Source organism: Rhinopithecus bieti, unplaced genomic scaffold (genome assembly GCF_001698545.2).
Source record: "Rhinopithecus bieti isolate Rb0 unplaced genomic scaffold, ASM169854v2 scaffold_6945, whole genome shotgun sequence".
Taxonomy (NCBI): domain Eukaryota; kingdom Metazoa; phylum Chordata; class Mammalia; order Primates; family Cercopithecidae; genus Rhinopithecus; species Rhinopithecus bieti.
Genome location: NW_016805531.1, coordinates 524,785 through 549,903, shown reverse-complemented (window position 1 = coordinate 549,903; position 25,119 = coordinate 524,785). Strand labels below are relative to the sequence as shown.

The 25,119-nt window shown below is 39.3% G+C and overlaps 1 protein-coding gene across 2 annotated transcripts in view; it reads right to left on the bottom strand.

Moving 5' to 3' along the window:
- The window catches only part of SHC4 (SHC adaptor protein 4), a 156,314-nt gene that overhangs the window by 19,221 nt on the left and 111,974 nt on the right, over positions 1-25,119 (bottom strand). For both annotated transcript variants that reach the window (XM_017872772.1, XM_017872771.1), the window contains 4 exons: positions 16,807-16,930; positions 15,068-15,239; positions 10,394-10,454; positions 2,668-2,847 (listed from right to left, as the gene is read on the bottom strand). In XM_017872772.1, coding sequence (XP_017728261.1) covers positions 2,668-2,847; positions 10,394-10,454; positions 15,068-15,239; positions 16,807-16,930 — 537 coding nt within the window. The remainder of the gene's footprint in view (positions 1-2,667; positions 2,848-10,393; positions 10,455-15,067; positions 15,240-16,806; positions 16,931-25,119) is intronic.

Sequence of the window (25,119 nt, the reverse complement as noted above, 5' to 3'; positions counted from 1 at the left end):
AAAAAAAAAAAAAAATCTCAGGAGGGCAGCAAGGAGCCCAAGAGGGCTATGGTACATTAAATCCTAATAGGAAATAAAGAGTAAGATCGTACCAAAGGCCTAAATTATTAAATATGTTGCCACCAAAGCAGGGAAAGGGAGAAAGGTGGGGGGAAAAAGTCAGAGAAAATACATTTTGACATTACAATTTTGGACAAGGCAGACTTTATTTATTTTCAGTGAATGACAGGAATTTTGTTATGTATTAATTTTGCCATTTCATATTATTGAATGACCTATGACAAAAGGCAAAGTTCCTTTGCTTGGATTATGAATAATTTTAACTTTGGAGACTAAATTAAAAAAGAACTGGAGTTGTGAATCAGAGAAAATTCCAAATCACGTAATTTGGGCTACCCACTAAATAAGTTCTCTGATAATATGTGTGGCTCTGAAAAGTCCATGAAATGAAAAGTATCAAGAATATACTCTTATAAAATCTAAGGTCCAGAAAGGGTTTTTTTCCAAAAAGTTGTAACAAACATTACCTATCCACACAGGACATTGCCCATTGCACAGATGAGTAAGCTTAACAGCAAAAATCTAAATTTGTTTCACATCTCATCACCCGCCACATAAGATGTCTTCTGTGGTAGCCACAGAGATGCACTACCCAGATCTCCCTTCAAGGAAGCACCATTGCCCCAGGTGTCAGCAGTCAGCCTGCAGCTAAGCAGCCCTTCTGGCTCTGCCTCAGCTGCCAGGGTTTGACCTTCCTGGTGTGGCCCACATCCCAAGACTGAGATAAATGGGGCTATATAGGGTCAGCCATTTGGGGCCAATGTAGGACAACTCTGACAGACCACATGGGCTTTTTGGTGTTGGCTGAGGCTTTGTCAGGCCTGCGTTGTAGTCCCATCTCCCACTCCAGCCAACCCTACTTCCTCTCCGTTGCTTCCTGATATTGATCATGTTACAGACCCTGCCTGCCAAGCTTCATCTTAGCATCTGCTTCCAGAGAATCCGTCTTGGTTGGATAGGGTGTCAGGAGTGATCTTAGACAGTCAGCATAAAGAGGGACCACTTGTCACCTGGCTGACAATGAGGACCCTGGTTCTTCATCTAGACAGTTAAGACGGTCTGCTGAGGTCCAGGCTCAACAAAATCTTTTCAATTTTGTCTTGCATTGCAGCCACACTAGCTGGAAAGCTGTCTTTGGAAGTTCTGGAGAAATCTCCCGGACTATTAAAAGGATCTTCTCAGTGACTGGTTCTCCATCACTGGAGCAAACCAGATTTGACAGCATGCCAATCTCTGAACACAACAAGCTTCAATATTTTATGAAAAGCATTTTGTTTGTTTATTTTTCCATTGATTATAGACTTTTGGCTTGTTTTATTTTTACTTATGTTCCTGTTTATGCATTTACCCCGATAGTAATTTGACAGGAAAGATGTTTGTCTTATTGTGTTTTACCCACAGTACATGGGTGAAGAAAGGAGCCAACTTATTTTAGTGCTTTATAGATGACTTATTAAGGGGTTTTGAAATGAATAAAATTAATGCTATCCCTAACAGAAACAGTAGCCACTGTAACTCATGCAAATAAACAAATTCAAAATTATCTCCTGGCCTTGACAGCCCTTCTTTCAGCAAAAGTACACAGCAGAAATCAAAAGTTGGAAGTAAATTTAAAGTATTTGAAAGGATTATTCAAAAATCAACATTTCCAAACCTTGAAACCCTAAACAACTCCACAAAGCTCTAATCAATATTAACTGTGGTGAAGGATGGAGGTAAAGAAAGATAACTCAATACCTGAAAATGAGACCAAGAAAACAGCCTCCTTGAAATGCGAGATAGTACAATTAGTTAAACAGTAACCCTCAAAAAGATAAATTCAAGGCTGGGCATGGTGGTGCCTGTAATCCCAATGCTTTGAGAGGCTGAGGCAGGCAGATGGCTTGGGCCCAGGAGTTTGAGACCAGCCTGGGCAAACATGATGATACCCTGTCTTTACAAAAAAATACAAAAATTAGCTGGGCATGGTGTTGTGTGCCTATAGTCCCAGCTGCTCCAGAGGCTGAGATGAGAGGATCGCTTGAGCTCAGGAGGCAGAGGTTGCAGTGACCTGTGATCATGCCATTGTACCCCAGCCTGGGTGACAGAGTCAGACCCTGCCTCAAAAACAAACAAACAAACAAACAAAAACAAAACAAAACACAAAGAAGATAAATTCAAATTCTAATCCCTGGTACCTGTGAACATGACCTAATTTGGCGAAAGGGTCTTTACAGATGTAATTAAATTAACAATCTTGAGATGAGATGAGTCTCATCTCATCCAATCATTTCATCTCCTCCTAAATCTAGTGACTGTTGTCCTGTAACAGGAAGAAGAGGGAGATGAACAAATAGAGACACAGGGGCAGTCAATATGAAGACAGTTGCAGAGATTAGAGTGATGTGTCTACAAGCCAAGGAACATCACGAATTGCCAGTAGCCACCAAAAGCTAGGAGAGATGCATAAAATGAATTCTCCTCCAGAGGTCCCGGAAGGAACCAACTCTGCTGACACTTTGATTATGGACTTCCGGCCTCCAGAACTGTGAAAGAATAAATTTCTGTTTGTGGTAATTTGTTACAACAGCCCTAAGAAATGAATACAGACAGTGAGTAGCTACTTACTTCCGCAGTGCCACGGGCTCCCCAGTGGTTGGGCTGAGCTTTGATTTCCAGCAGAGCCAAGTGTACTTTGAAGAGCCTGTGTATTAATGTAGCAGGGGTCATCGAAGAGATCCACTCGGCACGTGTGCTTCAATAATGAGGTATCTCGCTGGGACTGCACCCCTCTTGGATGGACATTACCTGTAGTGATTAGTAGTGATCAATACATTATGTTTTTTGCTTTGTAAATAGTAAATAGAATCATGTTTGAGTCTAGAATTGATAGAAACCTAAAGGCCATGCCCCACCCTATACAATGATTGAACATTTAACTTTTAGGTTTGACCTGGAAAATCAAAAGAAGTACCAGTCTCTGGGGGAAAGCCACCCTCTCACTGGGCTTCTTTCCCCTCTCGGGCCCAGCCCACAGCTGACCAATTGTGTCAACAGCAGACAAGACAAGCAAGAAGATCCAAAGAGGACTGACCGGCCATGGAAGAAAGAGGGCTGATAGTCTCAGCAAACAGCACAAACCCACACTCAACACTGCTCAGAGGGGTTGCCCAGGAATCAGGAAAACACACATGTCATATTGAACTTGAATATCTATAATTAAACTCCTTTTCAAAGCTGATTAATTTTAAATCCTTATTTCCTGTGAACTAAATTAATTTATAAATAAGAAATGAATGAATGAATACAATAAAATTCTTAAGAGTAGGAAGTCTGGCTTCTCTCTATGCTCAAAGTTTGCTCTTGCCAACCTCAGCCTTGCACCAATTGCTGATGTTTAATTCTGTTATTCAATGAAAAGAACTCAAGCCTCAGGTTATCTCCTCCTCCTCTATTAATCTGTCCTCTCCCCTTCCATTCTATTCTACACATTGTAGCCCAAATAATCTTCTGAAAACTGCAAATCCGGTCATATTTCTCAGAAGTTTCATGTATCTCTTCAATTGCTTCCCATGCTCTTTAACAAGCTGTAGGCCCTGCTGTGTCTACCCAGCTACCCTTCTTCCTCTCTTCTCCCCAGCCTCTGTCTGGGATCACACTGGCTCTCCTGCAGTATGATCTCACATTGAAAGGCTGTCACCTCTAATTAACATGTTCTTCCCTCCTTTTCTCCATCACCGTCATTCTTCAGATGTTAACTTAAACATCACTTTCTTTAGGAAGGCCTTCCCTGACCTTCCAGACAAGACTAGATCTCTGCTTTCCTAGCAGTTTTCACTAGACCTCTGATATGGTTTGGCTGTGTCCCCACCCAAATCTCACCTTGAATTGTAATAATCTTCATGTGTCAAGGGCAGGGTCAGGTGGAGATAACTGAATCATGGGGGCAGTTTTACCTATACTGTTCTCCTCGTACTGAATGAGTCTCAGATCTGATGGTTTTACAAATGGGAGTTCTCCTGCACAAGATCTTTTGCATGCTGCCATGTAAGATGTGCCTTTGCTTCTCCTTTGCCTTCTGCCATGATTATGAGGCCTCTGCAGCCATGTGGAACTGTGAGTCCATTAAACCTCTTTCCTTTATAAATTACCCAGTCTTGGGTATGTCTTTATTAGCAGCATAAAACCAGATGAATACAACCTCCAAAGTCCATATCACATGAGTAATTCATTCTATTATTTATGTTCTATTCTATTATTTAGTTAAACAGAATATGTGCTACCCATATAGCTAGCCAGCTGTGCTCAGGGTCATCATGAGGCTGCACCTGAACTAGTGACATTCCTTTGCCATGATGAAAGACAACATTAGTCCTTCTATTGCTTTAGTCATTAAACCTTTTCAGTGTGGTCCAAGGACCAACCACATATTGAATTTCACATCAGGGTGAATAATGCTATGATACTTGTAACTCATAGTATGGAAACTAAGAATACAGCAAGCAGGAGAAGCCCAGTCAGAAGTCTGCAGTCTTACCACCTGCTTCTCCCTTACTCCTTGTCTGTCAGCTGTGACAAGTCATCTTGAAATGTGCCATGCTCTGTATGTGGGGTATCCTAAAACAGGAGTGAGGTTTCTACAGAGGGAGGAGTTGACAGGGTGCCTCATTTGTTTTGTACATTTTGCCACATATAAGACAGTTTCCATTTGCTTAAGTGGATTTATAAGTTATATTATCTAGTTTAAACTAAACTTGCTTTTACAAATGGAAAGTGGCTAAAAAATTACTGCAAAGAAATGAAGGATTAAGGATAATTCTTTTAGTACAAGCTCCTCCTTAGCTGCATTACGAGCTTATAAACAAGAATGATCTAATCAGATCAGAGCTTTGGCCCCTCAAATGTTCAAATTATCAGGAATTAAATCTATTTTCTTTTTCAATAAATGCTCTAACTGCATACTAGACCTTGAGATATTATCTAATGATAGCATCCAGCTGTTGTAATTAGCAAGTCTTTGTAAAAAATGTTTATGTATCATCTACTCTAACTTTAAATTTTCCTATATTTGTGTGTTTTATGATATATGCATATTAATATATTAGCACATGTGTATACAACTTATACATTATTAAATAACCATTTATGTAGGAATGCCTGCTCATAAAAATTTACTGAGAGTGAAATAAAATCAAAAGTGCTTAAAAGTGGCTAAGTCAGTTTTCTTTTTTTTTTTAAGTTAACATCTCACCCTGTCACCCAGGCTTCAGTATTTGGTGCAATCACAGCTTACTGCAGCCTAGGTTAAAGTGATCCTCCCGCCTCAGCCTCCAGAGTCATTGCGATTACAGGTGTGAGCTACTGGGCCTGGCTAGAGGTCAGCTTTTAAATTCATATGGACCTGAGTTCAAATCCCTGTGGTATCTCTTACTATCTGAGTGGTCTGGGATGAGTTAATTAACCTCTCTAAGACTCAGCTTTCATATCTGTAAAATGTGGGTGCCTGGCTTAAAATACTGTTGTGAGAACTAAGTGAAATAATGTTGGTGAGACACTGCGCATAGTGCCTGCCTTATAGCAGGTATTCGATAAATAGTTCCCACTGATGCTCAGTTATTACTTAGTCATTGACGCTGGGCCTCCATACATGATGCTTATCTCTTACTGCAATATCCTCCCCCTCCTTTTCTTTATCTAATTCTTATTTGTCCTTTAAGATTCTGCTCTGAAACCATCTTTTTTCAGGACGCCTTCCCCTGAATCCATGGTGCCACTTCATGACATACTGCAAGAATCTGTTTACTTCTGTCTTCCCCTTGAGACTGCAAATTCCTCGTGTCCTTGAGGAAAGACTAGAATCCATCTAGTCTGTGTATCTTCTGCACCTTCAGTACTTGGGATGAAGCTCGTGCTCAGAAGAAAAATGTTTATCAGCTGACTGGACAAATAACTGCATGTCTATCCAATCTTCCTTTGTTGGCATATTTAACCCCACCACGTTTTGAAGACTCTGGATCAACCCATAGCATGGGGTGCTAACGCATCTGCCCCTCACAAAGCGTTAGCCTGAGCTAACCACATCAATTTTACCATCCTGTAGGATGACACCAAAAGCATCAGTGTTCATGTCCAGCCTCTCTTGAAAACTGCCACCTTTAAGTGCACAATAGCGTGCTGAAAAAAAAGAAAGAAACTGCCATCCCTTTCTTTTTCATATGTGCCATCATATTTAAGTTGGCAGTGTTGCCTTAAATTAAAAAAAAAAAAAAAGCCCACCCCAGACCCAAATTTAAAATCATTCTAGGCTGAAGTGTATGGTTCACAAGGGCTTAGAGCTAGTATGCCTTCCAAAAGTTCTTTGTGCCAAGTATTACTCCAAGACCCTATCCAACTTTCCTAAGAGAAGATTTGTAGAGGAAAATAAATATATACACAGTGTATACACTGTAAGTAACAACATTTCAAAGTGTAAGCCCTTAGGGTTTGTGGGAACTTAATGTCTTTTTGATTAAAAATATCAACATTTCAATTTTAACTGGAAGGTCAGGGAAACATTATTCTATTTCGCTAATTATTGTTTTCCATGAGGGAGTTTTTCCACAAGTATGAAGGATAAGAATCTTTTCTATGTCTAGTGATACATAGAATTAACTCTTTCAACAACCAGAGGCTACTGCAGTATTTATAATACACTGGAATTCAAGTTTGAAGTCAATATTTGAATAAATGAATGCCTTGGGAGGTTATTGAAAATATTTCTATAGGTATCTCTCAAATGCCTATATATGAATCTCTGGGAAAAGCCACAAAAACTATGTATTTGCTATTCTGGCAACTGTTCTTAAATTACTCATTGGTAAAGAATTTTGGATTACTTTAAAAACATATGCCCAAGTAGGCCAAGCACAGTGGGTCACGCCTGTAATCCCAGCACTTTGGGAAGCCAAGGCGGGCGGATCACCTGAGGTTGGGAGTTCAAGACCAACCTGACCAACATGGAGACACCCCATCTCTACTAAAAACACAAAATTAGCCAGGCATGGTGGCGCATGCCTGTAATCCCAGCTACTCGGGAGGCTGAGGCACGAGAATCGCTTGGACCTGGGAGGCAGAGGTTGCAGTGAGCTGAGATGGAGCCAGTGCACTTCAGCCCGGGCAACAAGAGGGGAATTCCGTCTAAAAAAAAAAACAAAAAACAAACAAACAAAAAAAATATGCCCAAGTAATCACAGACAGGTCTCAAGGTAGGATTACCTGATTTATAGGTGCCTAGGGATAAAATGACACTGTAGTAGGAAACTCCCTCCTGCCATAGTAGGTGGGAGACCTTACATGTCATGGCCACTGGGACATGGGTTGAGTCCTTCTATCCCACCATGGTTTTACTAGTTAAGGTTTGGAGATATAGCCTCTGAGCATTCTGGTTCCTCACTGGAACTCAGAAATGGCTTTTTTATGGAAACGATGTTGTAATTCAGTGATTTACGGGGGAGCAAAGTATCTAGGCGGAGGACTTCTCTTAACTGCAAACACCATCTCACCTCCTCAAGATTCTGAAGTTCCCAGTTACAATCATTACCTTAGAGCCACCATTAAGAAAAGTAGTATGCAATAGAACTTTCTATTGTTTTATCTGTCATTACAAAATATACATTTAAGCTTCAATATAGGCAAACCAGAATAGTAGAATATAGTATACTTGTCTAAGAGTCAACCATCATGGCTAGGATTAATTCTATAAAAATATATCCCAGGCTCCAAACAAACTTTTATTAAAGTTTGTTAATGTGTTTGGATCTTCTTATACTGGCTTAGGGAAATATATATGTAAATAAGAATAAGGGATTATATTGTTTGTTGGTTTAAAGAAGAAAAAAACTAAGATAATCTGAAACAATAAATTATATGGCAAGACTACACATACAAAAAGAAAAATCTTGAATAAACGTTGAAATACTTTCATATCCATTAATTCCTTCATAAATTTATGTTTTTAGAGATGGGTGTTTTAATAATTTTTTTTAATTAATCAAGTTGAGAACTCTTGGGGGAAAAAAGAAGGGAAGCCATGTCCCTTTTTTCTAGGGGTAGTATTGTGATTTAGCCCATTCAACATAATTCTAGAAATGTCCATTTCTAGACTTTCATTCAGTGAGTTCCCTTCAGAAGCTAGGTTATTGAGGACAGGACGGATGTGGCTATGCTGACTATTTAATGGAGAGGAGGGAAACAAGCTGGGAAGGGAGGTATTTGGGCAGGACTGAACATTATGAAGATCCTTAGGACACTGCTGTAGGTTCGACACTCATCCTTCTCTCTTTACTCCTGAGCTCTCTCTCTGTCCCAGTGATCTGAGAACTGGTCTTGGCATGCTTAGCTCTGGTGTCCTTTTTTTTTTTTCTCTCTCTCTCTCTCTCTTTCCCCTGCTCTCTCTTCCTGTCTCCCTATGTCCCTTTCCTACTTGCTTCCTACCTCCCTCTCTGTGCCTGGATAATTCCCACTCATCCTTCAGGCCTTGGTTTGATTGTCACTTCCTTAGAGAGAGCCTCTACAGCCCCCTAGATTAAGTTAGGTTTTCCCATTATTTCTTCCCATAGCATCTTGGGCTTTGAAGCACTCATCATACTTGTAGGCATTTGTTTAAGGTGTGTCTTCCTGGCTAAACTGCAAACTACAAGAGTGCCAGTTGTGTCTCTAGCTCTAGCACCTAGCACAGTGCCTGACCCATGGGAAGTCCTCAATAAGTAGTCATTAAATAAAGAGTTGAATAAATTAAGAATATATGCATGAGATAAAATAGGACATGGAAGTATTTCCAAATGAGCTTCAGTACAGGGGAGAACATGGTTGCAATACCACAAAGCATGCGTGATACATTCCTGACTATTAAATCCTTAGGTTAAGAACCTCCAGGATGAGGGAAAGGAGAGAGGAAGGAATTATGGCTGCCAGAGAGGGTAACTTTTAAGAGAGTCATACTTACCATTAATTTAATTTGTTTAGTAATATTATTAAAGATTGGTTTGGAATTTTAAATAACTTTAAAGAATGGCATGGAATTTTAATTTCTATCATAAGAAGGCATGCTTTTAGAGAACTTCAAATACTGCCTTAGCCCTGGCATGGTGGCTCACGCCTGTGATCCCAGCACTTTGGGAGGCCAAAGGAGGCGGATCACTTGAAGTCAGGAGTTTGAAACCAGGCTGACCAACATGGCGAAACCCCATTTCTACTAAAAATACAAAAATTAGCTGGGCATGGTGGCAGGTGCCTGTAATCTCAGCTACTCAGGAGGCTGAGGCAGGAGAATTGCTTGAACCCGGGAGGCTGAGGTTGCAGTGAGCCGAGATTGCGCCATTGCACTCCAGCCTGAGCCACAGAGTGAGACACTGTCTCAAAAAAATAAATAAATAAAAATAAAATAAAATGCTGCCTTAGTTCACTACTCTGTTTACAAGATAGAGGAAGGTGGTAATCATACCTATACCAGAAAGAATAAATCTTCATATATCCTTCATGATATAAAAATAATAAAATTAATATATTACATTGGTGTAATTCCATAAGAAATAAAAAAGTATCCTTGGAAGTGACTGTCTTGTAGATGGCAAGTTCCTGCTAATTTAGTTTGAGTTCTTAAATATGGTTATCCATCTCTATTCTCCACTGCATTATTTACACAGTTCAGTCATCTCCCCCTCTAAAACTGTAAAACTTTCCTTCCTGAAGAAATAAATATGCTCAACAACTAATAGGAATTAAAATAACTAACTCACAGTATAATTTGTTTTAATTAAAATATATTTCCAATCTGATAGTTGATGCCGTGGAAACGTTTTGTCCAACATCAATGATCACATGCAGTAATAAAACATTTAATACTCTGGCAAGTATGGGGTGGACAAGCTCTTAATTGAGACTCTCACATTTCAGACATCCTTTCGTTCCCTGTGCCATGCCAGAATAAAGGTTTTATCTTAATCCTAAAGGATCTGACAGGCATCAATTTTCACATTAGCTTACTCCTGATCTTTGAAGTAGAACTCCCTTGGGTTTCAAGCAGAGAAAGCACCTTTCCAGAGAGAGCTTTCATGATGTCAAGGCAGTAAAAGACTCCATAAAGCAAAACCATCAGCATGGCAGATCGCACAAGAGCAAGGGAGAACCATGAGCCTTCCTAGTGACACATATGCAACATTCTGGGCCTCTCTGAGAAGCCTACAGCCAAAGGATTGTGTGTTTAGTGGTAGATACCTGACTTTTCAATGAAATATTTAAGAGCAAGGGCCACACATGTCCATAGGACTTACAAGGAATAAGGAGGGTGGCAGATGGAGAAGGGCATTGTACCTACCTATTGCCCTGCTTTGTTCTAAACAGTTCTCATATACACTGCTGCACTTGGAGTTTCCAGGCTGCATGAACAACAAATTATGAAACATTTACAAACATAGTACACATTCATAAACTTAAAAGAAAAAATTAATAATACTCCCAGAAAAATATAGCAGACTTCACTTTCTGACACAGGAAATGTTTGACAAGTAAGAAAAGTAAACGGATATTTTGGGTGAACAGTGTACACTCTTCATAGTTCATCACCTTGGAGCTGCAGAGTTGGTTCTGATTGGGCTGGAGGATTCTAAAGGCTACCAGTGTCCTGTGTCCCGAGGGTTACTGCTTCTGCTTGAGAAGTCGCATTCCAGAACTCAATCCAAGTCTCAGCCAGAAAGTGATTTTCAGGACATTGTTATAAACATTGGCCATGTAGCCAACCTCTATCTAACTTTGAATTGGTAGATTGGATCTCTACTCTACTCAGGTTTGTGCCAGGCTCACGTCTCACCCTTGAAAATCTCATCCAGAGAGCTTCGATCATCCCTGTACATACAATCTCATCAGCCCTTTGAGATGGGCAGTGTCTTTGGAAAGATTAGTTTGGCAGCACTGTGCAGGAGGGTTTGAGGGAATGAGATTGGAGTCAGGAAAGGGTCTTTCAGAATCATCTAGGCAAGTGAGGACCAGTACTTAGAAAGAGGCAGTAGAAGTGGAAAAGTTTGGATAGACTCAAAACATAATTTCATGGTAGAATCCTAGGTCTTGAAGACTGAACTGATATGGGGCCCAAAGTGTGAGAAAAACAGAAGATTGTAGATTAATGAAAGATTGTCAGTGCCATTAATAAACACGAGTAAATCAGTAGAGGAATCAAGTTTGGAGTCAGGGAGAAAATGCAGAGTTCAACCTTGATATAGGTAAGCAATGTAGCGCAATGCGGCATTACAGCTACAGAGATACATAAGAGCCAAAGACAGAGAAGTTAGAGGAAGTGTGTACACAGGTGGCCTGCCAGAAGCAAGATAAAGGCCAAGGGTAGAGCCTGGGAGAGTGCTAATGTGGTGGTATGGCAGGGCTTGTATTTTTATTGGAGGAGATGAAATAAATGATAACGTAAAAAGGTACGACTTACTTTGAAACATATCAAAAATAAGATGGATCAATGGATGATAATCAGCTATATATGTAATAAAGCAAATATAATAAAATGTTAATTGTAGAACTGAGATGGTGAGTTTGTGAGTGTTCACTGCATAATTCTTTCAAATAGTCTATACGTTTAAAAATACTCATAATAAAATGTTGGAAAATGTGAAAAAATGAAAGGACAGCAGCGACTAGAGATGCAGAAAGAGAATGATAAGGTGGAAATGTTTTGGAAGCTTACAGAAGAGGTCTCAAAAAATAAGAGGTGGGGCCAGGTGTGGTGGCTCATGCTTGTAATCTCAGCAATTTTGGGAGGCCGAGGCAGGCAGATTACCTGAGGTCAGGAGTTTGAGACCAGCCTGGCCAACATGGCGAAACCCTGTCTCTACTAAAATACAAAATTAGCTGGGCATGGTGGCATGCACCTGTAATCCCAGCTCCTTGGGAGGCTGAGGCAGGAGAATCACTTGAACCCGGGAGGCGGAGGTTGCAGTGAGCTGAGATCACGCCGCTGCACTCCAGCCTGGGTGACAGAGTGAGACTCTATCTCAAAAAATAAATAAATAAATAAAATGAAAATAAAAAATAAAAAAATTAAGAGGTGGAAGTCTTAGCCATAGCAATCAGGCAAGAGAAAGAGATAAAAAACCTACAAATAGGAAAATAATAAATCTATTTTTCTTCACTGACTATATGATTCTATACCTAGAAAACACTAGACTCTGCCAAAAGGTTCCCAGAACTGATAAACTTCAATAAAGTTTTGGGACACAAAAACAATGTACAAAAATCAGTAGCATTTCTATACACCAATAACATTCAAACTGAGAGCCAAATCAAGAACACAATTTGACTTACAATAGCCACCAAAATATAATAAAATAAAATACCTAGGAATACATCTAACTAAGGAGATTAAAAGTCTCTACAAGGAGAAAAAGAAAACACTGCTGAAAGAAATCACAGATGACACAAATGAAAAAGCATTCCATGCTTATGGATTGGAAGAATCAATATAATAAAAATGGCCATACTAGCCAAAGCCATCTACACATTCAGTGCTATTCCAATAAAACACCAACATCATTTTCCCCAGAAAATGATGGTTCATATGGAACCAAAAAATGAGCTCAAATAGCCAAAGCAATCCTAAGCAAAAAGAACAAAGCCAGAGGCATCACATTATCTGACTTCAAACTACACTATAAGCCTACAGTAACCAAAACAGCATGGTACTGGCACAAAACCACACACATAGACTAATGGAACAGAATAGAGAACCCAGAAATAAAGGTGCACACCTGCAGCCATTTGATCTTTGAGAAAAATAAGCAATGGGGAAAATACTCCCTATTCAATAAGTGGTGCTGGGATAGCTGGCTAGCCATACGCAAAAGAACGAAACTGGGCCCTTACTTTTCACCATATACAAGATGTATTAAATATATAAATCTAAGACCTCAAATTGTAAGAATCCTAGAAGTAAACTTAGGAAATCTATTCTGGACATCAGCCTTCAGAAAGAATTTGTGACTACATCCTCAAAAACTATTGCAACAAAAATAAAAATGGACAAGTGGGACCTAACTAAAGAGCTTCTAAGCACAGCAAAAGAAACTATCAACAGAGTAAACAGACAATCTACAGAATAGGAGAAAATATTCACAAACACTGTGCATCCAAATAGGTCTAATATGTAGAATCTATAAGAAACTTAATTCAACAGGCAAAAAAACAACCCCACTAAAAAGTGGGCAAATTTCATGAACAGACATTTCTCAAAAGAATACATACAAGCAGCCAACAAATATAGGAAAAAATGCTCAACATCACTAATCATCAGAAAAGTGCAAATAAAAACCACAATGAGATACCATCTCACACCAGTCAGAATGACTATCATTAAAAAGTCAAAAATACAGATGCTGGCGAGGCTGCAGAGAAAGGGGAATGCTCATACACTGTTGGTAGGAATGTAAACTAGTCCAGTCACTGTGAAAAGCAGTTTGGAGAGTTCTCAAAGAACTTAAAACAGCACTGCCATTTGACCCAGCAATCCTAACTACTGGGTATACACCCAAAGGAAAATAAATTGTTCTAGCAAAAAGACACATGCATGCGTATGTTCATCGCAGCACTATTCACAATAGCAAAGACATGGAATCAATCTAGGTGCCCATCAATGGTGGATTGGATAAAGAAAATGTGGTACATATACACCATGGAATACTATGCAGCCAGCCACAAAAAAAGAATAAAGTCATGTCCTTTGCAACAACATGGATGCTGCTGGAGGCCATTATCCTAAGTGAATTGACACAGGAACAGAAAACCAAATACCACATGTTCTCACTTATAAGTAGGAGCTAAATATTGGGTACTAATGGACATAAAGATGGCAACAATTGACACTGGGGACCACTAAAAGGTGGAGGGAGAGAGGGGGGCAAAGGCTGAAAAGCTATCTGTTACTATGCTCATTACCTGGGTGATGGGATCATTTGTATCTCAAACCTCAGCATGGTGCGATATACTGATGTAACAAATGTGCACACATACTCCCTGAATCTAAAATAAAGATTGAATTTAGTACCCATGGACTCAAAGAAGGGAACAATAGACACACGGGGGCCTATGTGAGGGTGAAGGGTGGGAGGAGGGTGAGGATTTAAAAACTACCTACCAGGTATTATGCTGGGTGACAAAATTATCTGTATGCCAAACCCCCATGACAAACAATTTACCCTTGTTAACAAACCTGCACATGGACCCCTTGAGCCTAAAAGGTGGAAAGAAAAAAAAACTAAAACTGAAATAAAATAAAATAAAAGTTGAAATTATAAAAATAAAAACAACAACAAAGAAGAGGGGTCAAACATTATAAACAGACACAGAATACTGAAGAAAAGATTTAGCAATTAAACCACTGGTGACTATTGTAAAAGTAACTTCCATCAAGTTGTCAAGCCGAGCTCAGATCTTCCAGTATAGTACACATGTTAACACAAAGACAGAGACGATGCTTTCTAGAAGTTTGTGGGTGAAAGGAAGATGACAAGGAGGTGGAACATTATTAGGTTGGGTTGAGGGAGTTCAAGATTTTTGCAGGCAGAAGGAACCAATAGAGAAAGAGTGAAGACTGAGACAGAGGTTACTGGACAGAACTAGGACACAGAGTTGGCAGGAGAGGATTGGATAAGAAGCACAGGGAAAAGATTAGCTTTGGAGATAGTTGCTAAGGAAGAGAAGCAAGGAGAACCTGGGCAGACTTAGAGCTGTGGAGGGGTGAAGCTGAGGATAACATGTTGGATCACCTCAGTATTCCAGTGAAGCGAGATATGAGATCATCGGCTGAGGCTACAATTGGGGGATTAGGAGTAAAAATGATCTAGTGCAGCCTCTGACAGTTATTCACTCTCCGGCTCTGTATTTGAGGAAGACAGGACTTTCTCTAAACTAGTATTTGGAAATCCTCAAAGTAAAGGCTCTAGTGATAAGGGCAGAATTGCACTGCTGGGTCCAATAACAATAAAACATTACATACCAAATAGCACAACTTTTCACACCGTATGGGGCAGTAAGCCATTTGTTCCGTGGCTTGAACTTTGATCCGCATATCAGAAACACCACCTACTGGTGGCTGCTTCCCTGGAATTTCATTGTAATATTCATGATCTTCTCTCTCCTCAGCATGGCTATCAATATGCACCTCCTCACTGCAAAGGAAAAAAGAATCCTCAAAAGGCTGGGCGAAAATTCAAATACTGTAAGGGATGCAAGGGGATCAGAACCAAGCAAATCATCCTGAAAAACTTTGCATTCATGTTTTCAGTTTATAGCTGTGCTTAAGTGATGTTAAACATCTGGATGAAGCAGTCAGATGGTTGAGTTGTTTAGCTTTCTGTAGACAAAATGGGGTAAGCCAATAGAAAGTGCCAAAGGGATGCTTCTGTGTCTCCTCCAGCGATAAAAACAATGATAATAACAATATATGAACTCCCTAAATGTAAGACATTTTTGTCATAAGATTATAAAATACAAAGTATTCTTGAGTATCTCCAGCACACTTTGATTGTTCCATTTTGGAAATGTTTTGCCCACATAAAATTTAAATATTGTTCTTTGGGTACAGGGCCTGTCCCAGTTTATTAATCCAAGATGAAAAAAAAAAAAATAAGAGAGCTATGGCCAGCTATCTTGTCTGCACAGAACTGGAGGGGTATATGCGATTAATAAAGAAATATTAGAACCATATGTGGTAAGTGGGTAGATTTATATAAACATGGAATTGTTTTAAAAATTGAAACAGGGCAAGACAAACAAACAAACAAACAGAATTTTCTTCCAAATTGGAATCAGGAATAGTTTCTTACAGAAAAAAAAAAAAAGAATACATCAAGTCTATTTGGATTGAACTGATTCAACTGACAACTCACACAGTTTTGTTGGGTTCATTACATGCCAATCAAATTATAGCACTAAGACAGAAGTGCTATCCTGGGAAAAATTCAGCATCAAGGCCTCCTGGTAACCGCCTCTCCTTTGCTACCCTAGACTACATCATAAAAGGAGATCTCCAAACTGAGTATTTGTTGATACACAAAGTGACAAAGCAGAGGAAAATGCATTTTAAAGTACCTAAGAGTTTTGTTTCTCCGGCATTAACTGTGCGAGCCAGAGGCATCACCACATTCCACACTTGGTGGAGTCTGACAGGCCTGAAAGGGTTCAGCTTTCATTGCAGACTTTCTGTGCCTTAGAACAACCAAATTCTTGGGTCCCATCATGTTCCACTCCAACCACAGTTTAGCTGGAGCCTATCTATTTACGTCGCAAACCAACTCACAGGAATTCCTACAAGAGACATTTAATTCTTATTTTGTTCTTTGTTCTTGCTGTTTTGTTTTAACTGATATGCAAAGGATCTGGGGTTGAATCAAATCTAAGAAGTTTATTGATGTTTATTATCTTGATTTCAATTAATTAATTCAAAGCTCTTTATAGTGCTAGAATAACAGAGATAATCTCTTCTTACTTTTAGTGAGAAGGGATCTACTCTTTTGATCTTGTGTTAAAGCAAGAGGATATAACTGGATAAATGTGAATGGAAGGAAAATATTATTTTGTACTGAGACTGTGTCTATTTGTAAGAAAAAAATTACTAATTTGATTAGTTCATTTTAAAATGCCACATGAATGTTATATACACACACAAATACATACAGAAAACTGCACACATATATATATACATATTGTCAAATTATTATAGAACTCTTGGCTGACCTTTCACAAGACGTATCTAAAGAAGGATTTTTCAAGTACTGTTTAAACCGCAGTTCAAAAGCCTGCCCTATGGTATTTATGACATCTTGGGCCATTCCATTGTGGCATTCCAATATGTGACAGGCTGCAAGGGGACATACAAAAAACAATATTATAATAAATTTTTAGAAAGAGAAGATTACATAAAATCAAAATACTTCAAAACCATTAACTGATATGAATAAAAGGGAGCAGGACTACAAGTTCTTTGCAGCCATGAAACGGTATAAAGAATACTTCACATTTCACATGAATCAAAGAGAAGAAACATTCAAATTTTACACCAAAATATATCCAACACTTACAAATTGGGGCTCAAGGCAGGGATCTGGGGCCACATTTTATAAAAGTACACTGATTTGACTAACAATGTGACTAATGTTTAACTGCTAGCTCTTGAATTCAGCGTAAATGATGCTTAGGGTAGTAATCTACACAGAGGGCGAAGTTTGAGGTTTCATCTTTGTCCTCTTTGCATGGTATGTTTTGGAAGATTGAAAAAATATGACTTTCCAAATCGCTTCCAAAAGTGGGGAAGGAGCTGTTGGTAAAGATAGGGGCTTTGAAATACCAACCCCCTCCCCTGCCGCCACCCCTTTTTCCTGTCATTGCTACTACAAAGCACTGAAAAGTACAGCAATCCACATCTTTGAAATTCCACTAAAGAACTATCTTCAATAAGCATCAAAATCAGCATTAGGTGAAGGTGTCATTACCAGAAGATAAAAGTTTATATTAGATACTTTTTCTGAAACACAGTCACCGGGAACTCGCTAGTTTTCACACAAAAATAAACAAGTTGGGGCGCTGGCAGGCATCCGACTATTATAAATGGGTAAGCAAATCTGCTGCTGCCACTGAAAAGAGGAGCTTGTGGTTAGGTGCTGTAAATTAATCTCTCTACCATATGTAACATCATTCCTGCCTTGGTGAGAATATGGCCTTGCAATATGAAGATATAATGACTGAAGTTTCCTAACGATGACCTAGAAAGAGTCCTAAGGATGGCTTAAAGACAGAGGCAATAAGTCTCATGACGAAGTTTTACAAAGGAACACTGGGATAACCTGAAGAATTGAGAGATGAAGAAAAGCCCAATAACAGTTTAATATACACAAGAGTGTTGTAAAAATTGTCAGCTATTCTCTGAGAATAGGAAAGCAGGGGAGAGGCAATGGAGTGTATTGAGAATCAGATAAAACAACAGGGAATTAAATACTCTTAAAGGAGTACATGGAGAATCAGATTAAATACTGGGGAAAGTATCTTGTGTCTCAGCATTTTGAAAACAAACCTGGAACACATTACTAAGAGGGGTATCTGAGGAGAGGAGAGACAGCTGTCTTTATGGACTGGTTTAACTAGGCTAACTTGGAAGCATGATTTTATGCTTTGCATTGTCTTGGAAAAAATTTGTATTTATTTGAAGTAAAAGGCAATTCATTGACATCTAATAGAATTTGTAGAGTTGATAACAGTAAGTTGTAACAGAACCTATAACAGTGTTTCTTAGCCTTATGTTAATAATCATCTCAAGGAGTCTCAGATATTCTCATTTCAAAACTAATTTGACTTCTATTTAAAAATTTTGTCTGAACACTTTTGAAAGGGGTGTGTGTGTGTGTGTGTGTGTGTGTGATGGTGGTGTGGTGGCATTACTAAATCAAACAAGGCTAAAGTGTCAAATCTTCATTCTTACAAAGTTGTCCCTTTAAAGTACAAATTGGATCCTGAAATAGACTTAGGAGCTAATTCCAGTTTTGAAACCCAGTTAAGAATATCTATAAATTTATCTTACCCACCAAAGGAAAATATTTGGTCTATCTTTAGACTGCTATTTTATATTGTTCCTATATTTTTCTCCACAGTAGCTTTACATAGTGACCAACAGATAGAAAGTGCTCTAAACATACTTGTTGAATGAATAAATACTGATTTCTCTGAATCATATGAATAGTTCTACTGTATGAAATTGTCTTTGAGTTGTTTGAAGTGAGAACTGCAGTGGGTCCCTGCAGTGGGACATGTTCTTATAGCCACTAGGTGATATAAATGATTTCTTTGGTCATTTGTGGAAATAGTCTCCTTTTTGCTAGTCAGGCCTCGTATCCCGAGACCTAAAAAGTACCCTTGGAGATGTATCCTCCAGTTGAGCCAAGAGAAGCTGTGTTACATTATAAGAAAAGGTAATTCACTAGTCCCAGATACTTGGGAGGCTTAAAGGAGGGAGGAGAGAGGTTCACTTGAGCCCAGGGGTTACAGGCTCTAGTGTACTGTGATCACACCTGTAAACAGCCACTGCACCCCAGTCTAAGCAACATTGCAAGACCCTGTCTCTAAAAAAGAAAGAAAGGAAGAAAGAGAGAAAGAGAGTTTACATAATATGGCTTAAATTATCAAATATGGCTTAAATGGTAAAATACCTCCTAACACTAATATGCTAACAACCTAACCAAATAAATACTTTTTTTTTTTAAAGAAAAGGTAATCCTTTTGTTTTTAATCTCATAAATTCTCAGTCCAATCAAAAATGAAGTCAAGGCCAGGTGTGGTGGCTCACAACTGTAATCCCAGCACTTTGAGAGACTGAGGCAGGTGGATCACTTGAGGTCAGGAGCTCAAGACCAGCCTGGCCAACATGGTGAAACCCCATCTCTACTAAAAATACAAAAAAAAAAAAAAAAAAAAAAAAAATTGGCTGGGCATGGTGGCAGGTGCCTGTAATTCCAGTTACTTGGGAGGCTGAGACAGGAAAATCGCTTGAACCTGGGAGGCAGAGGTTGCAGTGAGCCGAGATGGCGCCATTGCACTCCAGTCTGGGCGACAAGAGTGAAACTCCATCTCAAAATAATAATAATAATAATAAATAAAAATAAAGTCAAAATAAAAAGTCATATCAAAATGGAAACAACAATTTTTGCAAATTTATTTTTTCTTAGGATTGAGGAGATGTTGAGAGATAAAGATGAGGAAGACAATNTCTACTAAAAATAAAAAAATTGGCTGGGCAGGGTGGCAGGTGCCTGTAATTCCAGTTACTTGGGAGGCTGAGACAGGAAAATCGCTTGAACCTGGGAGGCAGAGGTTGCAGTGAGCCGAGATGGCGCCATTGCACTCCAGTCTGGGCGACAAGAGTGAAACTCCATCTCAAAATAATAATAATAATAATAAATAAAATAAAGTCAAAATAAAAGTCATATCAAAATGGAAACAACAATTTTTGCAAATTTATTTTTTCTTAGGATTGAGGAGATGTTGAGAGATAAAGATGAGGAAGACAATGAGAGAAGCAGGATACTTAAGTATAAATAAACGAATAAATAAATAAATACGAAAAGCTAAATTGTACTTCCAGTAAGGGAGATGAGAGAATAGGACATTTAAAAGAACTCCGTGAAAAGATTCAGATCTGAGTTCAAGTTCCAATTATGCCACTATTTATGTGACCTTGAACAAGTCACTTTATGGCAAGGTTCTTTTGTGCCAAGACAATGCCCTGAGTCATCTTTGAAGCCCCTTTTTGTTTTACAGAAATCCTATTCTTCCTCTGTCACAGAAGCTCAAACTCTCTGAGGAAGAGGGTGGCATGTGGGTACACGAAATGAATGAATCAATCAAACACATCAACCAGCCTCTACCGCTTCTGGCGTACCTCTAGAACCTTTTACTTATCTCAACTTTTCTGATTCTGAGGCTTTAAGGTTTGGGTCCTGTTCATAGGCTGATGCTATCAACATAATTTTCTGCTTTTCTTTGGATTAGCCTATTACTACCATATTACTTTATTTATTATAGAGACAGGTGTCTCACTATGTTGCTCAGACTGGACTTGAACTCCTGGGCTCAAGTGATCCTCTTGCTTCAGCCTCCCAAGTAGCTGGGACTACAGGCATGCCCCACCACACCCAGCTCGAGAAGACTGGACAAAAATAAAAGAACAAACAGTGGTGTCTGTCTGTCTCCAGGCAAGAAGCAACAGCAGACAAACAGACTGACCCCATGCAGATGTTCTGCCCAGTCTCACTACCTCCAGGGAGCACACGTACTTTCACAGTTCCATTGTTGCCACTCATAGACATGCTATGTTGCTCTATGGAAATGGTCTTTTTTAGGTTGGTCATGGGACAGGATAGAGGTGGGCTTTGAATCACATATAAATATGCTCATTTCCCAGGATTAGAACCAATTCCAAAAGCTTGGCCAAGAATTGCCCAATTTTCAGCTAAAGGGAAAGAAGAAAGACACACATATATATGTCTGTATATAAAAAGAGCCAAGTTACAAAACAGCGGGTGCCTTTTCAGTGATGTGGTAACTTTGTTACCAAGGCCTGAGCTTGGCTTTCCGTGTCGGGAATCAGATGAAAGTCTGGATTTTTTCATCCCACCTGTAGCAGGATGGGCTCACACTTCCAGGCCTGGGTATCAAGTACTACACTAAGATTCAAAAGAACCTGAGATATATATTAGTCTGTCTTTTTTATTTCGAATTAGGTAGTCATAAACAAGAGGATTAGGTAGTCACAAACAAGAGGATTACAACTATTCTTAAAGGGTAATAGACCCTTCTTTACCAGTTTTATATATATGTGTGTGTGTGTGTGTGTGTGTGTGTGTGTGTGTGTGTGTGTGTGTGAGACAGAGTCTCTCTTTGTTGCCCAAGCTGGAGTGCAGTGGCGCGATCTCAGCTCACTGCAAGTTCTGCCTCCCGGGTTTACGCCATTCTCCTGCCTCAGCCTCCCGAGTAGCTGGGACTACAAGTGCCGGCCACCACGCCTGGCTAATTTTTTGTATTTTTAGTACAGACGGGGTTTCACCATGTTAGCCAGGATGGTCTCGATCTCTTAACCTCGTGATCCGCCCGCCTCGGCCTCCCAAAGTACTGGGATTACAGATGTGAGCCACCGCGCCCGGCTCTATTTGTTTTTAATAAACAGTGTTTTGGTTTTGGTTTTGTCTTTTCCTTTTTATACTTAGAAAACTAGAAATTCAAAAGTTCAGCTTTTCAGGTCAACCAGCAGATGGTGCTATGGGATCAAAGCAGGGAATCCTCCACACTTTAGGAAGAAACAACCTCAGAGAGGCAAGCCAGTATCCAGTTCATAGTTAATTAATACCACCAGGACAGTCGTACGCATACTTTATAACTATAAACGTAACTAAAAATAAGTGGATTAATTTAAGTTGGTTTTACTGGTTTTGGGTTTTAAAAAAAAAAAAAAAAACTTTCTTCAGAGACCCAGAAGCATGGCCTTCCTATATCCAGGTAGTCCAGGCAGTCCAGTCCTCTTCACAGACTACATTCAGAGAAAATATTAAAACATTCCTGGACCGCCACATATTTGGAGTAAGACAATGTGGATGTCCTGAGGACATTTACAGCAATTACAGAAGCAGAGTGTATTAATCACTAAGTAAACTCAAAATATTCTTACTGGAACTTACCTTTTCTACAGAAAAGGCCTTTGATACAATGAAGAGTTCACTAAAAAGTCCTAGCCAATATGGCAAAAGTGGAAACTGCCCTGATTTAAATGCACTAATGCTAAAAGCGAATCAAGCAAACGAAAGAGTGGGAAGTTTCAGGATTGTCAGCATGAAGCCCAGTCTCCTCTGCTCATCTCCACTTAACATCAACCACACTCTCCTCATACCTGCAGTCTGGCTCCTGCCTTTATAGTTCCACAGAAATTGAGCTTTCCAGAGTGACCAGTGGCCTGTTAATTGCTGGGCGGAATAGCATCTTCCCACCCTCATGCCCCTTAACTCCTTTCCAGTGTGTGACCATCTGAGATGTCTCCTTCAGAAGAAACTTGTTCTTCCCCTTTGTTAGGTAATACTCATTTCTTGATGTCCTCCCCTCACCTGACAACTCCTTAGGCAAATTACTGTCTCCTGTGGCTTCTCCCATTCCCTGATATCCTTAGCCCTCTTCTTTCTGGGTTCTGCTAAGAAGTTGTAGTTTTTTCTGAACCTGCTGGCCTGCCCTGCCTCCCTCCCCTCCCTGCCAACCCCAACCCCAGTCCCACCCCTAGCCCTAGACCTACTCTCTGGGCTTCTCTTATCTGCCATTTTATCCTGGATGAACCAAACTTGCTAGTTAATTTTATAACATCATCTTTCTGATTTCACTATTTTAAAACATTTATTCAAGGGTTTAGGATATTTTTTCTTTTATAAATGTAATAAATATTCACTGTAAGTTTTAGAAAACAAAAGGCCCCAAGAAGAAATAAAATTACAGAAAATTTCACTATCCAGTAGTTATCTCAATAACCACTAGGAACATTTTGGAATATGTCTTTCTCATCTTTTTATAATGTGTATCTACCCAGAAAAGTCACCTGGGATTATACTACACACAATCTTCATAATATGTTTTTTGTATTAACAGCATTGTGAATATTTTCCCTATATAATTACTTATTTTTCTATTACTAGCTTTAATTGCTGCATCATAGTACATTCTATGAATTCATTTAATTTGCTACTCATGAATACTAAATTAATTTTGTCTTATGATATCAATAATATACAAAAATGATCTATATTGCTTAATCTTTGTACATATCCTAATTATTTCCTCAGAAGTAAAACTGCTGGTTCAAAGGCATTTACATTTTTAAGACTTTTGATGCAAATCATCAAATTGCTGTTTAAAATGTTTGAATCTAAACTCTTTATCAGCAGTGTTCAAGAATAACTACTACTCTAAACCACATCTTATCTTTTTTCAATGTTTGAAATTTGGAGATGAAATATGGTGTCTAATTATAATTTGTGTGTCTTTGATTGCTAGTGAGGCTAAACTTTTTTATTTTTCAAATGTTTCTTGGTGCCTTGTCATGTTCTTTTGTGTGCTCAGGACATGGAATCTGTCCATCCACTTATTGGCCGGGTAAACTTAGGAAAACTGCCTTATTTTTCTCACCTCCACTGTTTTCTCCTATAAAAAAAGGAATGATATGTTTACATACTCCCTAGGGCTGCTGTGAGGATAAAATGAGATAATGCAGACAGAGTACTGAAAATGCCTGGCACATAGTGAGCATGAAATAAATGGTGGCCATTTTTCTTTGCCTAATTTTTTACTAGATTATTTGTTTTTTCTATTTATAAGAATCCCTGTTTCTTCAGTGGCAACACCACTCCATATCACACAGAATAGTAATAATAGCTACCATTTATTGCTTAGGTGCTATAAGCCAGGTATTGAGATATTTGCATTGCATACGATATCTCATTAAATCCTCGGGAACATCTGATTCCTATTTCTTCATCAATTTAAATATCTAAATAGTCATCAAGTACTATTAGTTCACAAATTTGATCCAAACTGTTCTTTCCTCCTCCAGTGCCATTTAGAACATTACACACTGCCCGGGACTAATGAGATGTCCTCTAAACTGAACTCTATAATTCCAGATGGCTTTTCTGCTTTCCAATACCATTTTTGTTTTGTTTTGTTTTTGAGATGGAGTCTCGGAGTCTCGCTCTCTGTCGCCCAGGCTGGAGTGCAGTGGGGCGATCTCAGCTCATTGCAAGCTCCGCCTCCTGGGTTCCCAACATTCTCCTGCCTCAGCCTCCTGAGTAGCTGGGACTACAGGCGCCCACCACCTCACCTGGCTAATTTGTTGGGTTTTTTTTAGTAGAGACGGGATTTCACCATATTAGCCAGGATGGTCTCAATCTCCTGATCTCATGATCCGCCTGCCTCGGCCTCCCAAAGTGCTGGGATTACAGGCGTGAGCCACCGTGCCTGGCCTCCAATACCACTTTTAAAGACACAACTGCCAGAAAAATGATCATTTAGTAATTTCAGAATAGCAGAACCCATAATAATTTTTTTAAAGCTCAAAATATTTGATGGCTCCAGTGACCTCCTGGCCAGTATTCAAAGCCCCCCACAATCTGTCTCTGGTCTAACTTTTCAGCTGTGGGACCCCTACTTCCACTCTTTCCTTCCTCTGCAACCCCGCCTTTACACACACATTCACACACCCTGCAAACACTTGGCTGTAAGCTCTCATTACACTGCTCTTTCACCTGTGTCTTTTTTCCACTTACCTCCACAAATCCCAAGCATCTGCTATGTTTCAGGCACTGTTCTCTAGGCATCTCTCTTTCTCTATGCGAATCTTATGGGTTATGTTTCTCCCTCCTACTAAATGATATACCATGGAGGGATTTTCCTTCCATATTCATTAATAATTATTTGTGTATTCAAAAGCTGTGTCATCACCTCTTTGCAGGTACTGTTAGTCCAAGGGCTCAG